The sequence below is a fragment of the Podarcis liolepis genome (assembly GCF_965112155.1).
Source record: "Podarcis liolepis genome assembly, chromosome: 7".
NCBI classification, from domain to species: domain Eukaryota; kingdom Metazoa; phylum Chordata; class Lepidosauria; order Squamata; family Lacertidae; genus Podarcis; species Podarcis liolepis.
The window spans coordinates 26865440-26886170 of NC_139561.1; the positions used below are offsets into that span (position 1 = coordinate 26865440).

The 20731-nt window shown below is 42.6% G+C and overlaps 1 protein-coding gene across 1 annotated transcript; it reads right to left on the reverse strand.

Moving 5' to 3' along the window:
• Positions 1–3297: 3297 nt before the first annotated feature.
• LOC310711335 (arylacetamide deacetylase-like 4) lies at positions 3298–12028 on the reverse strand. Its single transcript, XM_083513174.1, has 4 exons — positions 11526–12028; positions 10536–10752; positions 6047–6110; positions 3298–4247 (listed from the first exon to the last, which is right to left on the reverse strand). Exons 1-4 carry the CDS (start codon positions 11700–11702, stop codon positions 3473–3475), a joined length of 1233 nt encoding a protein of 410 aa, XP_083369300.1. The 5' UTR covers positions 11703–12028; the 3' UTR covers positions 3298–3472.
• Between the last annotated feature and the right edge of the window lie 8703 nt (positions 12029–20731).

Below are 20731 nucleotides of genomic sequence, written 5' to 3' on the forward strand. Positions count from 1 at the left end.
CTGACAGATTGGAGGCTCAGAGGTTTAAAAATAAATGAATGCTAACATATCTGGAATCTGGCCTCAGGTACATGGGCGTAGCAAGAGGGGCAGGTCTAAACTATGGTCTAAACCTCCCTTTAAATCCATCTCATCCAAAAGAAGGGAAATCACCTTGAAACATTGTGCATCCAGTATGTAGAAGAATGAAAGTTTACTACTCCCTATCCCCACCCTCTTCCCCCACACTTCTCGCCAAACCTTATACTGTATACAAGATTAAGGCTCACATTGAATTTAACTGATCTGTAAAAAGAACATTATGATCAGAAAACGGAGGTGATGTATATGCTTTTGTAACCCAAGAAAACCCAAGAAAATCTTTACTGAAAACATTTTAATGAAAACTTCATCTCAACCCGGACTTGCATTTAGCTATGAGGCCCATACCTCAGAAGAAGAGCCTATGCTTTGAATATGCAAGGGCTTAAGTTCCATCCCTGAGATCTCTGGATAGGAATGGGACTTGTGTCTGAAGCCTTGGAAATCTTGGGCCAGGCAGTGCACACAAGTCCTCTTCCACCTCAGACAAGGACTCCCACCATTCCTGACTACAAGCTTAAGCTGGCTGGGGATGTTGTGAACTTCAGGCAATGAACACCCAGTATGTAAAGCCGAAGAACTCTGGGACAGATACTATGGAACAGGATTGATCAGTGGCTGGATTTGACACTCCTGAGTAGAACATAACACATTGATCCATTGCCAAACCCAGGAAATTGCTGTTGATGTTCTGATTATGTGAGATTATGTAATGGTTCTTCTTATGTTCTTATGTGAAAGATGATTAAGAAATGTACTGTAATTATTCTTATTCTTATTAGTGATCTTTACACATCTTTAGATGCCAGGCCAAAACATTTCTAAGTCCTTTCAAATGTGTCTGAGGGAACCTATTTAATTTGCCTTTTGCAAATCAATTTGTGAACCCAGAGCCAGTCTCTGAAGCTTACAATGCAGTACTCTAGCCATGTGATGTTCACAATTCACATACAGCAAAATGTGTGCACAAAAAGGCTCATGTCAGCAAAAATTGCATGTACAAAAACATTATGTCTGGGAAGATTGCTGTTCCAGAATGGGCTTTAAAAGGCAAGACTGGAGGTAGCAATGCTTCTGCATACCAGTGGATGGAAACCTTGGGCAGGCAGAGTGCTCTTGGCTCAGTTCCTTCTGCCAGGCTTCCAGAAGCATTTGCTTAGCCACTGTGAGAACAGAAAGCTGGGCTAGATTGAAATCTACTCAGAGTTGAGAGTGGAATTCATGCTCTTTATTCAGCTCACAGTGGCATGCATAACATAGATGGACCATTGGTCTGATCCTGCAGGATCTGATTTGGTTCTTATGTGTATATTAGAGAAATGAGAAACTTGAGACGCTGAGATTGACAGATTCACCCATCCCTATCTGCGACTGATGGGAGTTGTAGTCTCCTGACATCAGTAGCCAAGATGTCACCCTCCCAACTACAATTTAGGAGGTCTTCTGGGAAGACATGGTTCACGTTGTGCTGTGATTTATGTCCATGCATGTCAGTGGGTCTGCTCTGAAGAGTTAGACACAAACAGCCCAGGTTTGCCAAAGAGCTCCATATTTAGAATTTCCCTTCCAACTTTTGAGTGTCCTACCAAGATGTCTGCAGCAAAATCACCAAGGAGACTGATTCTTACCATGCAGTACATGAGCTGTGTGATGTGCACATGTGCATAAAAAGGTTTACGTCAGTTAAAATTGCATGTACAAATACACTATATATTGGAAGACAGCTGTTCAAAAATGTGCTTTTAAAGGCAAGACTGGAGGCAGCAATTAATTACCTCCCTATTTAAAATTTCCCTCTCATCTTGCTAGACTGCTACCAAGATGTATGCAGCAAAATCACCAAGGAGACTGATTCAGTGGTTGTGTCTGTTGGGTAAGTAAATGCAACCATCTGTCTTTTCATAGATAAAATGTGTGTGCGTGTGCTTTGCACCCAGCATCTTGTTGCATTTGTTGGTGGCATCCCTTGCCATATTCCTCACAGGAGCAGTTGAGATAGAATCCTCTGATTTCGTTACATTGAACTGCTCACCGTTCATTGGCAACTGCGTAACAAGTATTTGTATGAAGATCAGTAAATAATTGCTTAACATAATTTATTTATTCAGTTCATTCGCCACCTGCCAACAATATTGCACCTTGGGGCTATCCTTCCAGATAGCGGGTGTCATTTAGACAAAATGATTTCATTGAAGGTAGATGCTTGTTGGTGAATGTATAGGAAAGTGCCATACAGAGTTTTATGCCACAACTGTTTACAATTGTTGAAACTAGAATCTGGTGTTTCATGGTATTTAAACATCTCTATCAAGTTGCTGGGAGTTGTTATCAGGAGAGATATGGTGACGAAAAAGCTACGTGTGGGTGACACCCATCTCTATCACTCTGTTCCATCTAAATTAGGAAAGGCAGTGGAAATGTTAGACTGCGCCTTGGATGGGCTAATGGATTAGATATGGGCCAATAAACCAAAACAGATACCTGAAAAGAGATAAAAGTGACCCATGGAGTCATCTAGGTCAACCACCTACAATGCAGGAATCACATCCAGAAATCCCTAACAGGTGGCCATTAAACTTCTGATGAAAAACTTCCAACGAAGGCAGTCCCACTGCCTTCTGAGCTAATCCATTTCAATGCTAATCAGCTCTAACCCTTAGCAAGTTATTCCTAATGTATAGTCTGAATCTCCTTGCTTATCATTTGAATCCCTTGGTTCAAGTCCTACCCTCTGAAGTAGCAGAAAACAAGCTTGCTCCATCTCCCATGTGACAGCCCTTATATATTTGAAGATGGCTACTATATCACCTCACTGTTCTCTTCGCCAAGCTAAACATATCCTACTGCATCAATGATTCCTTATAAGGCTTGGTTTCCAGACCCTTGATCATCTTGGTCTTCCTCGTTTGTACACATTCCAGCTCATCACTATCCTATTTAAATTGCGGCACCCAGAACTGGACATAGTCCTCCTGGTGGGGTCTGGTCAACGCAAAATGGTGTGGAACTGATACTTCTCTTGATCTGGACACTATACTTATGTTGATGCAGCCTAGAACAGCATTAGCAGTACAGATCTCCAGCCAACCAATAAGTACTAAAATGCAATAGAAGGGTGAATTGTCCATTTACAAAATTCATATCTTAATGAAAACAATATAGAAGTGCATTATATTAGAGCAAATTGGTTGTAATCATGTGTATATTAGTCAAAACTCCGTAAAAAGTAAAAGTGTTTATTAGGAAAATTTCACACAAAAGTGCTGGTGAATTTTCATGAGCAACTCCCTGCTGCCCCCAAGAACCACAAATCACAACAGAATTGTGGAGAACTGAATATAAGATTGGAAAAATGAGAAATTATCAGATCCACAATTCAAGAGATTTCCTCTCATAGGTTTTTGACAAAGTCTACAATCCTGTCCATCAATTCAACTGCAGCAGGGAATGTGAACAGGCCTGCGTCAAAGAGGTTTAGCACCCCATGAAACCCATTCTCAACATGGAACCAGCTGACTTTCACCCCATTGTCCTCCAGACGTTTCTTGTACAGCAGTGCGTCATCTCGTAATATATCATACTCGCAGCTCACAATTAGGGTTTCAGGAAGCTTCTGGATGACAGAGTCCTCAGCAAAAAGGCAAGAAATATCAGGTTCCAATAGCTCTCGCAATTGCCTATAGACTTCAGGCTCATAAGGAGCAAGTGGGACTTGTTTGTAGCCTCTCCCCTTAAATCTCTCTGGGAGGTTGTCTGGACTCACCCACTTCCCATATTTCAGTCTCATTGAATCTGGCACGTGAGAGCCCTTCAGGAGCTGCCCTGCCAAAGAAGTGTCCTTTCCAATATACTTCATGATAAAGTAAGCAACATCTTCCCGGAACAAGGGGGGCATTGAGCTGTTCTGCTGATAGGAAGGTGTGTTGAAGTCTATAGCCTGGAATTTCCCATAGATCAGTACTTGAGCCCGTAGTTTTGGAAGGTCTGATCTCTCCACCAATTTCTGGGCAACAACAGTAGCATAATTGCCCCCCGCACTGTCCCCACCAACGATGATCTTGGAAGGATCCACCCCATGGGAAGCTGCATTTTGAATTAAGTGTATGGTAGCAGCAAGGCAGTCCTTGTACTGAGTGGGAGGAAGATGCTCAGGAGACAGGCGGTAGCTGCAGAATAAAACAGAAGCAAAGAGGTAAGCTTCCAGAACCTTTTCCAAACACATTCATGATCACATAAGTACACCAGAAGGGCCTGCTAGATCAGGCTCATGGCCATCTACTACAGTATCCTGTTCTCACCAGGTCCAAGCAGCTTTCTATGAGGCACCTGCAAGCAGGGCCCAAGCACAAGGCCCTCTTCCCGCCTGTGGCTTCCAGAAACTGGTCTTCAGCAGCATTCCTGCAAGTATCCATGGACTGCCCTCCAAATTCTTGCTCAGGCATTACTGTATATGTGGGATGTGCAACTCAACTGGGATGTACACCCAGTGCTATTTTTCTAGAAAAAGAGGTCCAGAAATCTCCATGAACACCTCCATCATTCTCTAAGATTGGCAACGATGCCCACTTAAGAGGTGCCAGAACCTACCTGAGAGGTGCTGGAACTGGGTTCCCCCTGAAAAAAGACCTGTGCATATAGTGTGCCTTCAAACACATGCAGAATCCTCTTCAAGAGGCATTACCTCAGGTCAGGGACACATTCCAGGCACATAAGATCAAAGGAGGAGGGCACAAGACAAGGTCAGTGATGTGGAATTTAGACACTAGTTCCCATTTGCAGAATATGCGGAAGGCAGCCCTTAGTGGTTTGACCCTTTTATTAATTCTCTTTTTCCTCCTATAAAAACTACTCAAGACACACTCTTTTGAAGTTTAAATAACAACTTTTACTTACAGAGCCTCTAAGTGTCCCTATTTTCCAGGGACATCCCTGTTTTAGAGAAGCTGATTTGATTCTGTAATGTACTGCTTTTCCTTACTTTCATAGGAGAAATGTTGAAGGGTATGGAGTTACTCAACCCTGAGCCGTCTGAAGGCAGTCCTGTTTTAGAAAGGTTTTTTTAAAAAAAATGTTTAATATTTTATTATATTTTGTATCTGTTGGAAGCTGCCCAGTGTGGCTGGGGCAACCCAGTAAGATTTGTGGGGTATAAATAATAAAATGGGATATCCCTATTTTCATCAGCAAAATGTTGAAGGGTATGTACTTAGTACACTTGGCAGCTGCAGATTAAACATACAATGCAGGTGAATGTTTCTTAAATTGCTAATACATGTTACATTAGAGCTACTCCCTGATCTGGAATGGGGTCAGTAATGTCCCAAAAAGTGTGTCACATAGATTAAACTGTTACAGACTAACTTACCCTGAGACAGACAGCAGAACAACAGTTCAGCTGCTCTCACACTAAAGACTCTTAATAGCTGTCACTGCCATACCAACTGCCATAACTGTCATAACTGATACAGGGTGTATGACGTCAGAGAGTTATACAACTCTTGCAATTAACCCTGTGTGTGTGTGTGACATTTGAACCCTGGTTCTGAAGGGTCCACCCTCTGCTTCACATAGGTGTGTGCATCCAGCCCTTCCAATGCTGATGGATCACCAAAAGCTGATTGACACAGTAAAAGGTCAATCACAAATTGTAGAAGGACACACAAATTGATGACAAAAAAAAGAAAGACCCAAGAGAGCACGGATAAAACAATGCTCAGGAGACAGGCAGTAACTGGAGAATAAACAATGCCTTATGCCCAGCTCATAGTCCCCCCACAGAAGTGAGCATCCTCATGCCTGAGGTGCATGAAGCTTTGATTTGCAATCATGTAACAAAATGGGGAGCCTTTTTCTCCTGTGAGGAATATGGCAAGGGATGCCACCAACAAATGCAACAACATGTTGGGTGCAAAGCACACACACACACATTTTATCTATGAAAAGACAGATGGTTGCATTTACTTACCCAACAGACACAACCACTGAATCAGTCTCCTTGGCAATTTTGCTGCAGACCACTTGGTAGAACTCTAGAGGGAAATTTTAAATAGGGAGGTAATTATCTGCTGCCTCCAGTCTTGCCTTTAAAAACACGTTTTTGAACAGCTGTCTTCCAATATATAGTGTATTTGTACATGCAATTTTTACTGACATAAACCTTTTTATGCACATGTGCACATCACACAGCTCAAGTACTGCACTGTAAGAATCAGTCTCCTTGGTGATTTTGCTGCAGACATCTTGGTAGGACGCTCGAAAGTTGGAAGGGAAATTCTAAATATGGAGCTCTTTGGCAAACCTGGGCTGTTTGTGTCTAACTCTTCAGAGCAGACCCACTGACATGCATGGACATAAATCACAGCACAACATGAACCATGTCTTCCCAGAAGACCTCCTAAATTGTAGTTGGGAGGGTGACATCTTGGCTACTGATGTCAGGAGACTACAACTCCCATCAGTCGCAGATCGGGATGGGTGAATCTGTCAATCTCAGTGTCTCTTGAGTTTCTCCTTGCTCTAATATACACATAAGAACCAAATCAGATCCTGCAGGATCAGACCAGTGGTCCATCTATGCTATGTACGCCACTATGAGCTGAATAAAGAGCATGAATTCCACTCTCAACTCTGAGTAGATTTCAATCTAGCCCAGCATTCTGTTCTCACAGTGGCTAGGCAAATGCTTCTGGAAGCCTGGCAGAAGGAACTGAGCCAAGAGCACTCTGCCTGCCCAAGGTTTCCATCCACTGGTATGCAGAAGCATTGCTACCTCCAGTCTTGCCTTTTAAAGCCCATTCTGGAACACCAATCTTCCCGGACATAATGTTTTTGTACATGCAATTTTTGCTGACATGAGCCTTTTTGTGCACACATTTTGCTGTATGTGAATTGTGAACATCACATGGCTAGAGTACTGCATTGTAAGCTTCAGAGACTGGCTCTGGGTTCACAAATTGATTTGCAAAAGACAAATTAAATAGGTTCAACTATAAAAGCAAACTCAATCCAATTGCACACAGATAAATCCTAGCCTTAAGAGGTATGGGGCACCCATCCAATGGTTTGCAAGCTTTCATTTAATTCACATGTTATCATCGATATGCATAGATGCAAACTTAGGTCCATTTTCAGAAACCGGGGGAAAAACCTTGTTATCAGAAGCTCTCCAATCAGCATGGTCAGCAGTCAGGGATCATGGCTCTTGCATTTCAGGAAGGAAGCTCTGCGAGGGGCACAGTTGTCTCCCACCACACCACAATATCAATGTCTCTAATAATGGCAAGCTCTCCTGAGTCCCCACTTGATTCTAGCCTTCCTTCCTCCTGAAGCTGCTACTTTATAGGTAAAAAGGTAAAGACTTCCGGGTTGGCACGACTGGCTAATGGCGGATTCCCTCTGAGCTCCGGAGGGAATCGGCTTAGCAGGGGGCTGGGTCTTGCCGTGCCGGCGACACGGGGACCCTTAAAAACCACGGGCACGGAGCCCGTGGACATGGTGACTCGGCGGGCACCATAAGCGCCCTCCCGACTCGTGAAAGAGCCTTTTTAAAGGCTACGGATCGGGTGCCAGGGAGCGGCGTGGTGCTGTGAGTCCTCCGCTTCCCCTGCCGAGCGAAGCCGCATGCCATTCTTCGGTCAGCGCTGACTTCTTCCTACTAAATTTGGACTTAAAAGCAACAACAACCCGTGAGTAATTGGAAAATTGGATTACAATATTTTTGGTCTTGGATTTGGCACGAGCGGGGGAGCCGAAAAAAAGGAAGTCCGTCTCCCCCCTATTGTAAACAGTGCAAAGCAAGGACTTGGTAACTAAAGTTGCGGGAAGAATTGGATAAGGATACTAATTCCACGGATTTAAAACGACTAAGCTAATGTGCTGGAGGACTAGAGTTTACTTTGTTTGAAATTAAGTACCATTTTTCTCAAGCCCGGGAGCAACCCGTGTTAAGAGCCTGCTGAGGATATACAGGAACCTTTGACAGCTGTCAAACTAGCTGTCAAAGCTGGAAAAATTGAAAACTGAAACTCTAACCGATTAAATTGCTACAAAATATTGAAAACAAAGAAAGATTGTTACAAACAAATTTGACTTTTGGATCAGAAGGGAAAGGAACACTAAGTAACCAGAATCCCTCTAGAGGGGATTCTTGGACATTACAAGAATGGAACTAAAAAAGGGAATACAGGAAATACGTGCTGGCTTGGAGAAGCTGACTTCTCTCGTGGGAAAGTGGTTAGAGATGAATGAGAAAGGCCTTGTTTTGGCTACGAGCCCTTCAAACCCGAAGTTATCTGAAAATATACCAACTGAATTGGAAAGGGACTCGTTGTTCAAAACACAGGCAGCTGGACAAGAAAAAGAACCAAAGATTGAGGAGGAAAAGACATCTGCCAAGCAAGAGGAGCTGAAAGAAGGGATGGCTGAGACATCACAGAAGAGAAAAGAGAGACGGAGATCTGCTAAGAAGAAACTCGAATTGACCAAGGTCAAAGTTGGACTATTTGGGACATATAGATTTATGAAACAGCGTTGGAGCACCATCTTTAAACAAGTAGGTCTTGTTGGAAGAATCATGGTCAGCATTGAGAAAATACTTCTTCGATCCTGGGAGTTAAGTATGAGAGACTTTCGAAGAAATCGGCTGAAAGGGACTGTGAGAGATTTGCGTGCCTCGGACGTAAGATCACCAGGCTAAAAAGATGGACTAAATGTATTTTGGTTAAGGATTGAAACCGGGGAGAGAAGGGTGGGATTTAACAGTCCGAAGGGGGTTAGTAATTTTTTGGGGTTTTTTTGTTTTTTGCTTTTGCAGTATAAAAATTATAGGTTTTTTATTGTTATAAGAATGGGGAATTCGTGGAGGGGAAATAGTGGCAGCTTTAGGAAAGGTATTTTTTTTTTTAGTTTTATGTTTACATTTTTGTTTTTGTTTTTTCTCTCTCTATATAGGGTTAAGGTATATATCTTAATAAAATGCTAAGGTATAACAATGAACTAAAGTTTAATTTTACTATAAAAACTATTTTAATTAAATTAGGGTTAAGTGATTTTAATAAACTATGTTTCAGGATATTAAGGGGAAAACTTGCCTGAAGAAATAATTGGAGGTGGAAAACAATAAGGGGAGACGTGGGGAAGCTCTGAAAAGAAGTTACTGAAAATGAGTGTTAAAAGGTGGAAATTTTCTTTGCTATTTTTTGTTGTTGTTGTTTTTCTTTTTCTTTTTTCTGGATTTCCTACTTTTTTCTTATCTCTCTATTTCTCTTTTCTGCTCTGTTATTTGCAACCTTTTGAAAATTTAATAAAGATTATTATAATATATATATATATATATATATATATATATATATATATATATATATATATATAGGTAAAAAGGTAAAGGACCCCTGGACGGTTAAGTCCAGTCAAAGGTGACTATGGGTTGTGGCACTCATCTCACTTCAGGCTGAGGGAGATGGCATTTGTCCACAGACAGCTTTCCGGGTCATGTGACCAGCATGACTAAAACCGTTTCTGGTGCAATGGGATTACTAGGTTGCTACTTTATAAACTGTTGCAACACAATCTCACTTAGTACCTAAGACTGTCAGTATTAATTGCTAACTTGTGAAATTGCATTTGGTCTTGCAAATGAAAGCTGGTGCAAGTGCAGGTTTGTGATTTGTGTTAGTGAAAGTTGACCTATTTGGCACATGTGTGTGTGGTGGCTGTGGGGTGGGATGAGGTGGGGGATTGGGTGAGGTGCAAACGAGAGGGTGGCCAGGGGTGGGGTGTGGGGTTGGTAAACAGAGCGATCAGGAGCAGCAACCTCGAGTTATTATATGCATGTTTGTGAACCTCTTTGAGCTTCTATAAAATCAAGTGGTATATGTATGTTATAAAATGAATCAGCAGTGGGGGGCTCTGTCCCTTCCCCGGTGGCTGCTTGCTGGAGTGCAGCTCCCCTAATCCCTGACCATTGACCAGTGGAGATGTGAGACCTGGGAAGCCATGATAACAAGAGCTTCCATATTTTTTGTTCCTGTTGACCTAGGTAAGCATACTGTATATGCGTATAAATTAACATATGCTAATCCAAAATACATGTATGCCCCATGTCTCTTCAGGAACTACCACCAACACTCTTGTATCTCAGCCCTGTAAACCATTCCACATGGGTTTATTGAGTTCAATGGGACTTGCCTTTTCTAATGACAAGAGTTGCTCAACAGGGAGTGGACTCCCTTGGAAGGTGATGGGCTCTCTTTGACTGGAGGTTTCAAAACAGAGGTTGGATGGCCATTTGTCAGGGCTTCTTCAGCTGTGATTCCTTCACAGCAAAGTGTTGAGCTAGATGACCCCTTGGGATCCCTCCCAACTCTCCTATTCCACGATTCTACATGGGCTTACTTGAGTTCAATGGGGCTTGCCTCTAGAGAAGTGTTCACAGGCTGACAGCCTTAATCTCTTACCAATGCTTCCAACCATCCCAGCACCTCCATGAAAGAACATAAATCCTTTCCTTGGGCCAGCAGATGGTGCTTTGGGCTGATAAACCCTCACAGGAACCCCGTCAAAATGCAGATCTTTGGCAGAGAGGCTGGGATCCGCTCTTGGATTCCAGAAATTCATGAGGAAGCGGATAAAGGCAAACTGTCTGCAGATACCCAGCAGTTCAAGACACTTCCCCTGTTGGGCAAAGGAACAGTCTCATGAAAATAGTGCCCACATTTGCATCCTATTCACAGGGGGTGGTATCCAAATAAGTCCTATTTAAAGTAGACCCATGGAAATGAATGAGTGCATGTTAGCCATGTCCATTAATTTCAATCTGTCTGCTTAGAATGGGACTATCATTAGAGGCAGCCCTGGGTCACAATAAGCGATCCAATGGTTTGGCTTGACGTCGAAACCCAAAAGCTTTCCTACATCATGGTTTGTTTGGCCACCCCAACCCAAACACCAGCCAAGGTACAGAGGCAAAAGAAGCTTTGGAGAAACAATCCAAAATCTTCTTGCTTGCCTATGAGACCATATGTGTTTTCCTGAAGAAACCATGATGTAAACAAACCATATTATTAGTGTGAATAATAATTACTTAAATATATAAACTATTATTATTATTAATTGAAAATATTGTCCTTTATGGAAGGATCAATGGGTGGTTCACAGCATAAAAAAACAAGATAAAAACACAAAATACATGAACAAAAACAAGCACAAAGCAAATCAATTAAACCTTTAAAAGATATAGAAATGTTATACATAAAAGATATAGAAACTAATAACACCTCTCCCTCAAACACATTTGAAAGGACTTAGATATGTTTTGGCCTGGCATCTAAAGATGTGTAAAGATCACTAATAAGAATAAGAATTATTACGGCACATTTCTTAATCATCTTTCACATAAGAACATAAGAAGAACCATCACATAATGGCTCATCCAGTCCCCAACTTACCGCAGTAAATGCAGTAATGGCAGTACAGTGAATGACCCGAAGCTTTAATGGATTGTCAAATCCAGATATGATTTTACTCCTGGAAAGATCATAATAAATTGCGAAGGAGAAGAGCAACAGGAAAAGAATTCCTATAACTCCAATTACCCCAATCAGGAGGCCCAGAAGAAGCCCCATTTCACCGTTCCAAAGAGTGCAAGGGAAACATTGAGTCTACACTGGAAGAATTTCTACTGTGTGGCTCCACCAGAAGTATCCGCGCTACTTAATAGGGTGTAGGCTGGTTAATTAAGTAATTCCCAATACTCCCATGCAGAAATTTCATCCATCGGAACATCAAGAGCAATTTCCTGGGTTTGGCAAAGGAACAATGTGTGATGTTCTACTCAGGAGTGTCAAGTCCAGACACTGATCAATCCTGTTCCATAGTATCTGTCCCAGAGTTCTTCGGCTTTACATACTGGGTGTTCATTGCCTGAAGTTCACAACATCCCCAGCCAGCTTAAGCTTGTAGTCAGGAATGGTGGGAGTCCTTGTCTGAGGTGGAAGAGGACTTGTGTGCACTGCCTGGCCCAAGATTTCCAAGGCTTCAGACACAAGTCCCATTCCTATCCAGAGATCTCAGGGATGGAACTTAAGCCCTTGCATATTCAAAGCATAGGCTCTTCTTCTGAGGTACGGGCCTCATAGCTAAATGCAAGTCCGTGTTGAGATGAAGTTTTCATTAAAATGTTTTCATAAAAAATTTCTTGGGTTTTCTTGGGTTACAAAAGCACATACATCACCTCCGTTTTCTGATCATAATGTTATTTTTACAGATCAGTTAAATTCAATCTTGTATACAGTATAAGGTTGGGGGAGAAGTGTGGGGGAAGAGGGTGGGGATAGGGAGTAGTAAACTTTCATTCTTCTACATACTGGATGCACAATGTTTCAAGGTGATTTCCCTTCTTTTGGATGAGATGGATTTAAAGGGAGGTTTAGACCATAGTTTAGACCTGCCCCTCTTGCTACGCCCATGTACCTGAGGCCAGATTCCAGATACGCTAGCATTCATTTATTTTTAAACCTCTGAGCCTCCAATCTGTCAGAACCAGGATGCTGGGTTAAATTGCATGCATGCCAAAGGGAGGAAAATCTCCTGAATGACATAGCTGTCTGTAATCATGGCTCGCCATGATAAATGTTTTTTATTTTTATTTTATTTGTGCAACATCTCTCCTTTATTTAGAATTCAACAATAATAAAGGAAGAAACCACAGTAATTGTTGCATCAATTCATTACAATTAACCAATTTTAACAATACAGTGGTACCTCGGGTTAAGAACTTAATTCCTTCTGGAGGTCTGTTCTTAACCTGAAACTGTTCTTAACCTGAAGCACCACTTAGCTAATGGGGCGTCCTGCTGCCGCCATGCGATTTCTGTTCCCATCCTGAAGCAAAGTTCTTAACCCAAGGTACTATTTCTGGGTTAGCAGATTCTGTAACCTGAAGTGTCTGTAATCTGAAGCGTGTGTAACCTGAGGTACCACTGTATATAAATAGTAACAGAAAAATTACACAACATCACTTTTAACTTACTGAAGTTTTCATATTACACTTTTATCGCTTTATCTCTTTCTTAACAAATCAAAAAGAGAACGACCAAGAAAGGAGGCACAAAAACGAAAAGAGAAAAGGAAGAAGAAAAGGGGGGAAAGGGGGGGGAGGAAATAAGAAAGAAGTGGGAAAAAACACAAAATAAACACATTTGACTTACAATTAGACTCATAGTATTATTATTTCTACTATTTTTTCACACACAGTTCCAAATTATTGTATTACTTTCTTTGTTTTCATCAGATATAAAAAAATATATATTTGTTTTTCTACAAGGATCATTCTATTTCTGCCAGGAGATATTTATTATTGTAATGTTTTTCCAGATACTCTTTAAAGATTTTCCATTCTTTCTGTATTTTCTGTTTTGGATAACCTCTAATTCTTGCTGCTATCATGACCATCTGTAAATATTCTATCCTTTGGACCTGCCACTCATTTATCGTAGGTGCTTTCTCACTTTTCCAGTTTCTTGCAATTAAGATCCTGGATGCTACCGTTGTGTATATAAAAAGTGGTCTAATGTAATTTCTTTTTTTATTTCTGGTGACATTATTCCCAGGAGGAAGGTTTCTGTTTTTTTCTTAAATTAATAAATGCTTTTTTTAAAGGTACTGAACTTCAATATAGCCAGGAGGCAGAACAGAACTTTGAACCCGTCTAATTCTTTCCCTTATAGTCTTGCAATTAACAGGTCTTAAATGAGTTTTTGGTTGTTGTTGTTGTTGTTGCTGCTGCTGTTGTCTTCCACACACATCTCAGGGTGATTCACAAAACACAAAAGAAGGAGCAGCTTCAAACATTAAAAGCTCAGAAAGTAAACTGCATATTGCTGGAGTAAAAGCACGAGATTATTCCTCCCTAAGTGTAGAACCTTGCATTGAACCATTTTGAAATTCATTTTGTTGGTTTTGGCCATATTTTCTAATCTGCTATGGTCCTGTTGAATCCTGATTCTATTAGCTACCCCCTCCTTGTTTGGTGTCATCTGCAAATTGAATGAGCATCCTCTCAATTCCTTCACCCAAGTCATGTATAATGGCATTGGACAACAATGGGGCCAGGACAGAACCCTGTGGTACCCCACTTGTCACTTTTTTCCAGGATGATGAAGAACCATTGGAGAGCACTCTCTGGGTTCTGCAAGTCAACCAGCTACAAATCCACCTAACAGTAACATTGTCTAGCCCAAATATTACCAGTTTCTCTGGTAATATGTCATCAATGGCTGGTAACCATGAAGGCTATACTCTTCTTCTACAGCGGGAGGCAGCAATGCTTCTTTAAGCAGTTACTGGAAGTGGCAGGGGGGGGGGAGTGCTCTTGTCTTCGGGTCCTGCTTGCATGTTTCCCACAGGCATCTAGCTGAATGGTGTGAGAATTGGATGCTGGGCTGAATGGGCCATTGGCTGGATCCAAATGAACCTTCTTATCGCCCCACCTCCCCAAAAATAATAGGACAGAAGAGATAGCGAAGAAGAAGAAGAAGAAGAAGAAGAAGAAGAAGAAGAAGAAGAAGTTGATTATTGATGCCCCTCCAATCTGGCTGTGTTTCCCCAGCCACTCTGGGTGGCTTCCAGCAGAATATTAAAGTACAATTATTCCTCAAATATTAAAATCCTCCCTAAACAGGGCTGCCTTCAGATGTCTTCTAAAAGTCTGATAGTTTTTTATTTCTTTGACATCTGATGGGAGGGCATTCCACAGGGCAGGCGCCACTATTGAGAAGGTACTCTCCCTGTTTCCCTGTAACTTTGCTTCTTGCAGTGAGGGAACCGCCAGAAGGCCTTCGGTGCTGGAGCTCAGTGTCCAGGCAGAATGATGGGGGTGGAGACGCTCCTTCAGGTATACTGGGCCGAGGCTGTTTAGGGCTTTAAAGGTCAGCACCAACACTTTGAATTCTGCCCGGAAATGTACTGGGAGCCAATGTAGGTCTTTCAGGACTGGTATTATGTGGTCTCAGTGGTCACTCCCAGTCACCAGGGTAGCTGCTGCATTCTGGATTAGTTGTAGTTCCCGGGTCACCTTCAAAGGTAGCCCCACACAGAGCACATTGCAGTAGTCCAAGCGGGAGATAACTAGAGCATGCACTACTCTGGCAAGGCAGTCCACTGGCAGGTAGGGTCTCAGCCTGCTTACCAGATGGAGCTGGTAGACAGCTACCCTGTACACAGAATTGACCTGTGCCTCTATGGACAGCTGTGAGTCCAAAATGACTCCTAGGCTGCACACCTAGTCCTTCAGAGGCAGTTACCCCATTCAGGACCAGGGTGTCCACCACACCCACCCGCCCCCTGACCCCCAGAAACAGTACTTCTGTCTTGTCAGGATTCAACCTCAATCTGTTAGCCGCCATCCATCCTCCAACTGCCTCCAGACACTCACACAGGACCTTCACTCCATTTACTGGTTCCGATTTAAAAGAGAGGTAGAGCTGGGTATCATCCGCATACTGATGATAAATGGCCATAGGTTAATTTCTAGGTTGTCTCATCCTGAAAAGGATATTTGGGAGATGGAGAAGTACCAAAAATGGGCAACCAAAATGGGGGTGGAAGAACTCCACTACAAGGAAAGTGGACAATGTTTGAGGGATTTTAGTTTAGAGAAAGAGATAGAAGGTGTATGGCTGATGTGTATAAACTGATGTGTGGTGTGGAGAAAATGGATGGGGAACAGTTTTCCTCCCATAATCCTAGACCTTTGGGAACATCCAGTGGAGATGAATATTGAAAGATTCAGGTCAGATGGAACAAGTTACTTCTTTTTAAACTACTTTTTGTTATCCTTGAAGAGAAAGTGGTAATGTGTGAGCTAGACAATTTTACTGTCACGTGGATTTGTAGCTGGTTGACTAGCAGAACCCAAAGAGTGCTCTCTAATGGTTCCTCATCATACTGGAAAAAAATGATAAGCTGGGTGTCACAGGGTTCTATCCTGGGACCATTGTTCTTCAGCGTCTTTGTAAATGACTTAGATGAAGGAATAGATGACACGATTTGCAGATGAAATGAAACAGGGAGGGTGTAGCTGATATGTAAAAACATTTCACTAAAAGTAGAAATAATCAGAATATTTAAAATTGAAATGCTGTACCACAAACAAGGCTCAGCTCATCTCTCTTGCTCAGTCATGCACCACTTGTGCCTTAGAGTGGTCATTTGATACCTTTTGGAGAGTGAAGACCTGGCAAAGGTTGACAAGGGAGCATCTCAATCAGGTATGCTTACTGAGTGTGCACACAAAACCTACATTGGGGGAAAAGGAAGAATTTGAGAAGGAAGACCAAAAGAAAAAAAGATTCAAAAAGCTGTGTGTGTGTCGTTAACATATATGAGAGAGTGCTGGAAGGGAAATAGTTAAATAGGTTGCACAGACAGGACCTAGGGGGGTGGAGTCAGTGGGTCTATAAAACTAGTTCTGGGAGGAGTTTGTTGGGAGTTGTTGGTGGGCAGTTGGTTGGTTTTAGTGGGTTGGCTGGTTGGGAAAGGCAGTTGGAGAAGCAGTTGTGAATAGAGAGATAGGGCAGTGGGTTCTTGAGTGTGGGGAGGTAGAAGAGAGAGGATACTGTACTAAGACTAAGAGAGTAAAGAGCAACAATATTTGGAATGCTGTAAAAGTTTTGTTTGTGTCTGAAATAAAATACATTCTTCTTTATTAATTGAAAAGCTGACTGAGACTGAAGAGAGGAACTGGTTGGTGGCAGCGGATTAGTGTGTACGGGTCAATAGTCTGTGAGATGACCGGGGGCTCCATACGAACGCCACAGTGTGTTCTTTGTAATTTTGCATAATATACTTGTTAACTGCCTGAAAGGTACTCCCTGGTGTTTATTTTATATTTAAGTTCCTAGTTTCATAATAATAATAATAATAATAATAATAATAATAATAATAATAATAATAATTTATTTATACCCTGCCCTCCCCAGCCAAGGCCGGGCTCAGGGTGGCTAACAAGCAATAATAAAAACAAGATAAATGATTACAACTTAAAACAAAATTAAAATACAACATTAAAATATTGAAACATTAAAATATTAAAATGCCTCATTAAAATGACTCATTGCAGGAGGAGAAGGAAAAGAAAAAAGAAAGAGAGGGAGGGAATCAAATTGGCTCCAAGCCAAAGGCCAGACGGAATAACTCTGTCTTACAGGCCCTGTGGAAAGAAATCAGATCATGCAGGGCCCTGGTCTCATGAGGCAGAGCGTTCCACCAGGCCGGAGCCAGAGTTGAAAAGGCTCTGGCTGTGGTTGAAGCTAATCTAACCTCCTTAGGGCCTGGGACCACTAGGGTGTTGCTATTTATGGACCTTGAGGCTCTCCGTGGGGCATACTGGGAGAGGCGGTCCGGTAGGTACGAGGGTCCTAGGCCGTGAAGGGCTTTAAAGGTCAAAACCAGCACCTTAAATCTGACCCTGTACTTCACCGGGAGCCAGTGCAGCTTGAAAAACACTGGGTGAATATGCTCCCATGGCAGAGACCCCGTGAGGAGCCTCGCTGCAGCATTCTGCACCCGCTGGAGTTTCTGGGACAGCTTCAAGGGCAGCCCCGCGTAGAGCGAATTACAGTAGTCAAGCCTGGAGGTGACCATCGCATGGATTACTGTGGCCAGGTCAGAGCGGGAAAGGTAAGGGACCAATTGCTTGATGTGGCGAAGGTGGAAAAATGTCGCCTTGGCTGTTGCTATAACCTGCGCCTCCGTGGAAAGGGAGGCGTCAAGGATTACACACAAACTCTTAACGGAAGGCAATGGCACTAATTGGGCCCCCGCAAGAGAAGGGAGTTGGTCCCTCATCCCCATGCCATCCCGACCCAGCCATAGGACCTCTGTCTTCAAAGGATTTAGCTTCAATCGGCTCCCACGAAACCATCCAGCCACAGCTTCCAAGCATCTGGTCAGTCCGTTCTGGGCTGAGTCAGTGTGGCTATCCATCAGCAGATAGAGCTGAGTGTCATCAGCATATTGGTGACAGCCCAGCCCAAAGCTCCGGATAATCTGGGCAAGGGGGTGCATAAAGTTGTTAAAAAGCATCGGGGAGAGGATTGCTCCCTGCGGCACTCCACACACCAAGGAATGGCGCGACGACATTTCCCTCCCTAGTGCCACCCTTTGTCCCCGACCAGAGATAAAAGAGCACAGCCAGTTACGGGCTATGCCCTGTATCCCCACATCTGCGAGGCGGTGGTCCAGAAGATCATGATCAACCATGTCAAAGGCTGCTGACAAATCTAAAAGGATTAGCAGTCCTGACCCGCCTCGATCCAGTTGTCTATGGAGATCATCTGTTAGGGCAACCAGAGCCGTCTCAGTCCCAAAACCAGGACGGAAACCGGACTGAAATGGATCTAAAGCCGATGTTTCCTCCAGAAACCTACCAAGCTGCTCAGCAACTGATCTCTCAATTACCTTACCCAGATATGGAAGATTTGAAACTGGGCGGTAATTGGATAGGTCTAAGGGATCTAGTGAAATTTTCTTTAAGAGTGGACCCACCACTGCTTCCTTCAGTTCCCCTGGAATGACTGGAGCTGTTCCACCATCCACTATTCCATGACTTAGCCCCAAACCTCTACAGGCACATACCTCCACATGTGGTGGGATTGTCCCAAAATTCAACACTTTTGAACATCAGCCCTACAATAAATATGCAAAATAACTAAACAGGTATTAGAAGTCACCCCAGAACTAGTCCTATTGAACATTTCCCAAGACTATTATGCCCACTCAACCTACAAAGAACTTATAACCCACCTACACTCAGCTTCCAGAAGCATCTTAGCTAGACACCAGAAGGGACCTGTCAGGAGTGAACATGGACCACTGGTAGCAAACTGTATGGAAAACACCCTTACTATAAAAACTAACCCACAAACTGAAACTAACACGGGGACAAATAAAAGAGGACGCCTTCACCCCGGTGCGGCTCCCTTTTATTATATACACAGCCCAACAAGATAACAGCAAGAAACCACCAAGAGCATCTGAATTGATACGGCTAACAACCCTCCCTGTACACGCATAAACAAAACTTACGGCAGTCAACTGAAGGCAACCTACCATGCCCTAGGCCCCCCAACTGTAGTGATCAGGTGGGATTGCTACGAGGAATTATAACAAATATAGAGTAAGCCATCTATGTCAGCAATGAAAGCATTGCATTGACTGGGTTTAAACTATTTTGATATGATTCTTGATCAATCCACACCTCTGCATTCCTGTTCCATTTCTCTTTCTTGACCAGTCACGTACACTGCCAGTTGCTTAGCCAGGCATGCATCCTGGGCCATCAAAGATAGTGGGCAAGCTTCTTTTGATGTAGCTTTCCCAATATGTTAATCTCAGGATGTTGATCTTAGGGTCTGGAAATAGTTTCACAGGAAGGTGATAAAGATGCCTATCTCCTTGCCATCCTTCCATCCTCGCTTGTTTACTCCTGTTTGTGATCTCCGGTGTTTCTCTAGTCCTTTTTTATTTATTCTCAGATTATGTATGCATGCTCAGAGTAGTCTTTGTAGTTTAAAGAATTTATTTTGATCTAACTTTGTCCCCACGTGGGGTGTGTTGAAATGCTCAGAAGAAATCTGATTGGTTCTTACGAACACTCTGTAAAAAGTTCTTTTGTGAATAAAACGACCTGGGCCGAGGGGTGGAGGGAGACAGAGATTATTATACGCTCCCTTCCCAGAGTCTTGCTGGTTCAAGCCTCTGTGAGTATTCTTATTAATCAGAGTTCAATCCTTCCTTTACTTTGTGAATGCCTCATCCAACCTCTCTCAATGTCAATGAAAACTAATAAAAGAAATGAAATGTATTTGGTTTTCTTGTAAATCTATATTTGAAAAATCAAATAAAAATGATAAAAAGGAAAACGAATATATGAAACGATGAAATGACACTGATACAAAAACATTACACATACAGTATGTAGAAGAATGGAAGTTTACTACTCCCTCTTCCCCTACTCTTCCCCCACACTTCTCTTCTCCCCCAACCTTATACTGTATACAAGATTAAGGCTCACATTGACTATAACCGATCTGTAAAAAGGATATTATGATCAGAAAACGGAGGTGATGTGTGTGCTTTTGTAACCCAAGAAAATCTTTACTGAAAATGTTTTAATGAAAACTTCATCTCAACACGGACTTGCATTTAGCTATGAGGCCCGTACCTCAGAAGAAGAGCCTATGCTTTGAATATGCAAGGGCTTAAGTTCCATCCCTGAGATCTCTGGATAGGAATGGGACTCGTGTCTGAAGCCTTGGAAATCTTGGGCCAGGCAGTGCACACAAGTCCTCTTCCACCTCAGACAAGGACTCCCACCATTCCTGACTACAAGCTTAAGCTGGCTGGGGATGTTGTGAACTTCAGGCAATGAACACCCAGTATGTAAAGCCGAAGAGCTCTGGGACAGATACTATGGAACAGGATTGATCAGTGGGCGGACGTGACATTCCTGAGTAGAACATCACACATAGCACCATTGCCAAGAGCCATGAAATTGCTGTTGATCTTCCGATGGATGAAATATCTGCATGGGAGTATGTGTGCTAATTGGGAATTACTTAATTAACTGGTCTACAGCCTATTTAGTAGCGTA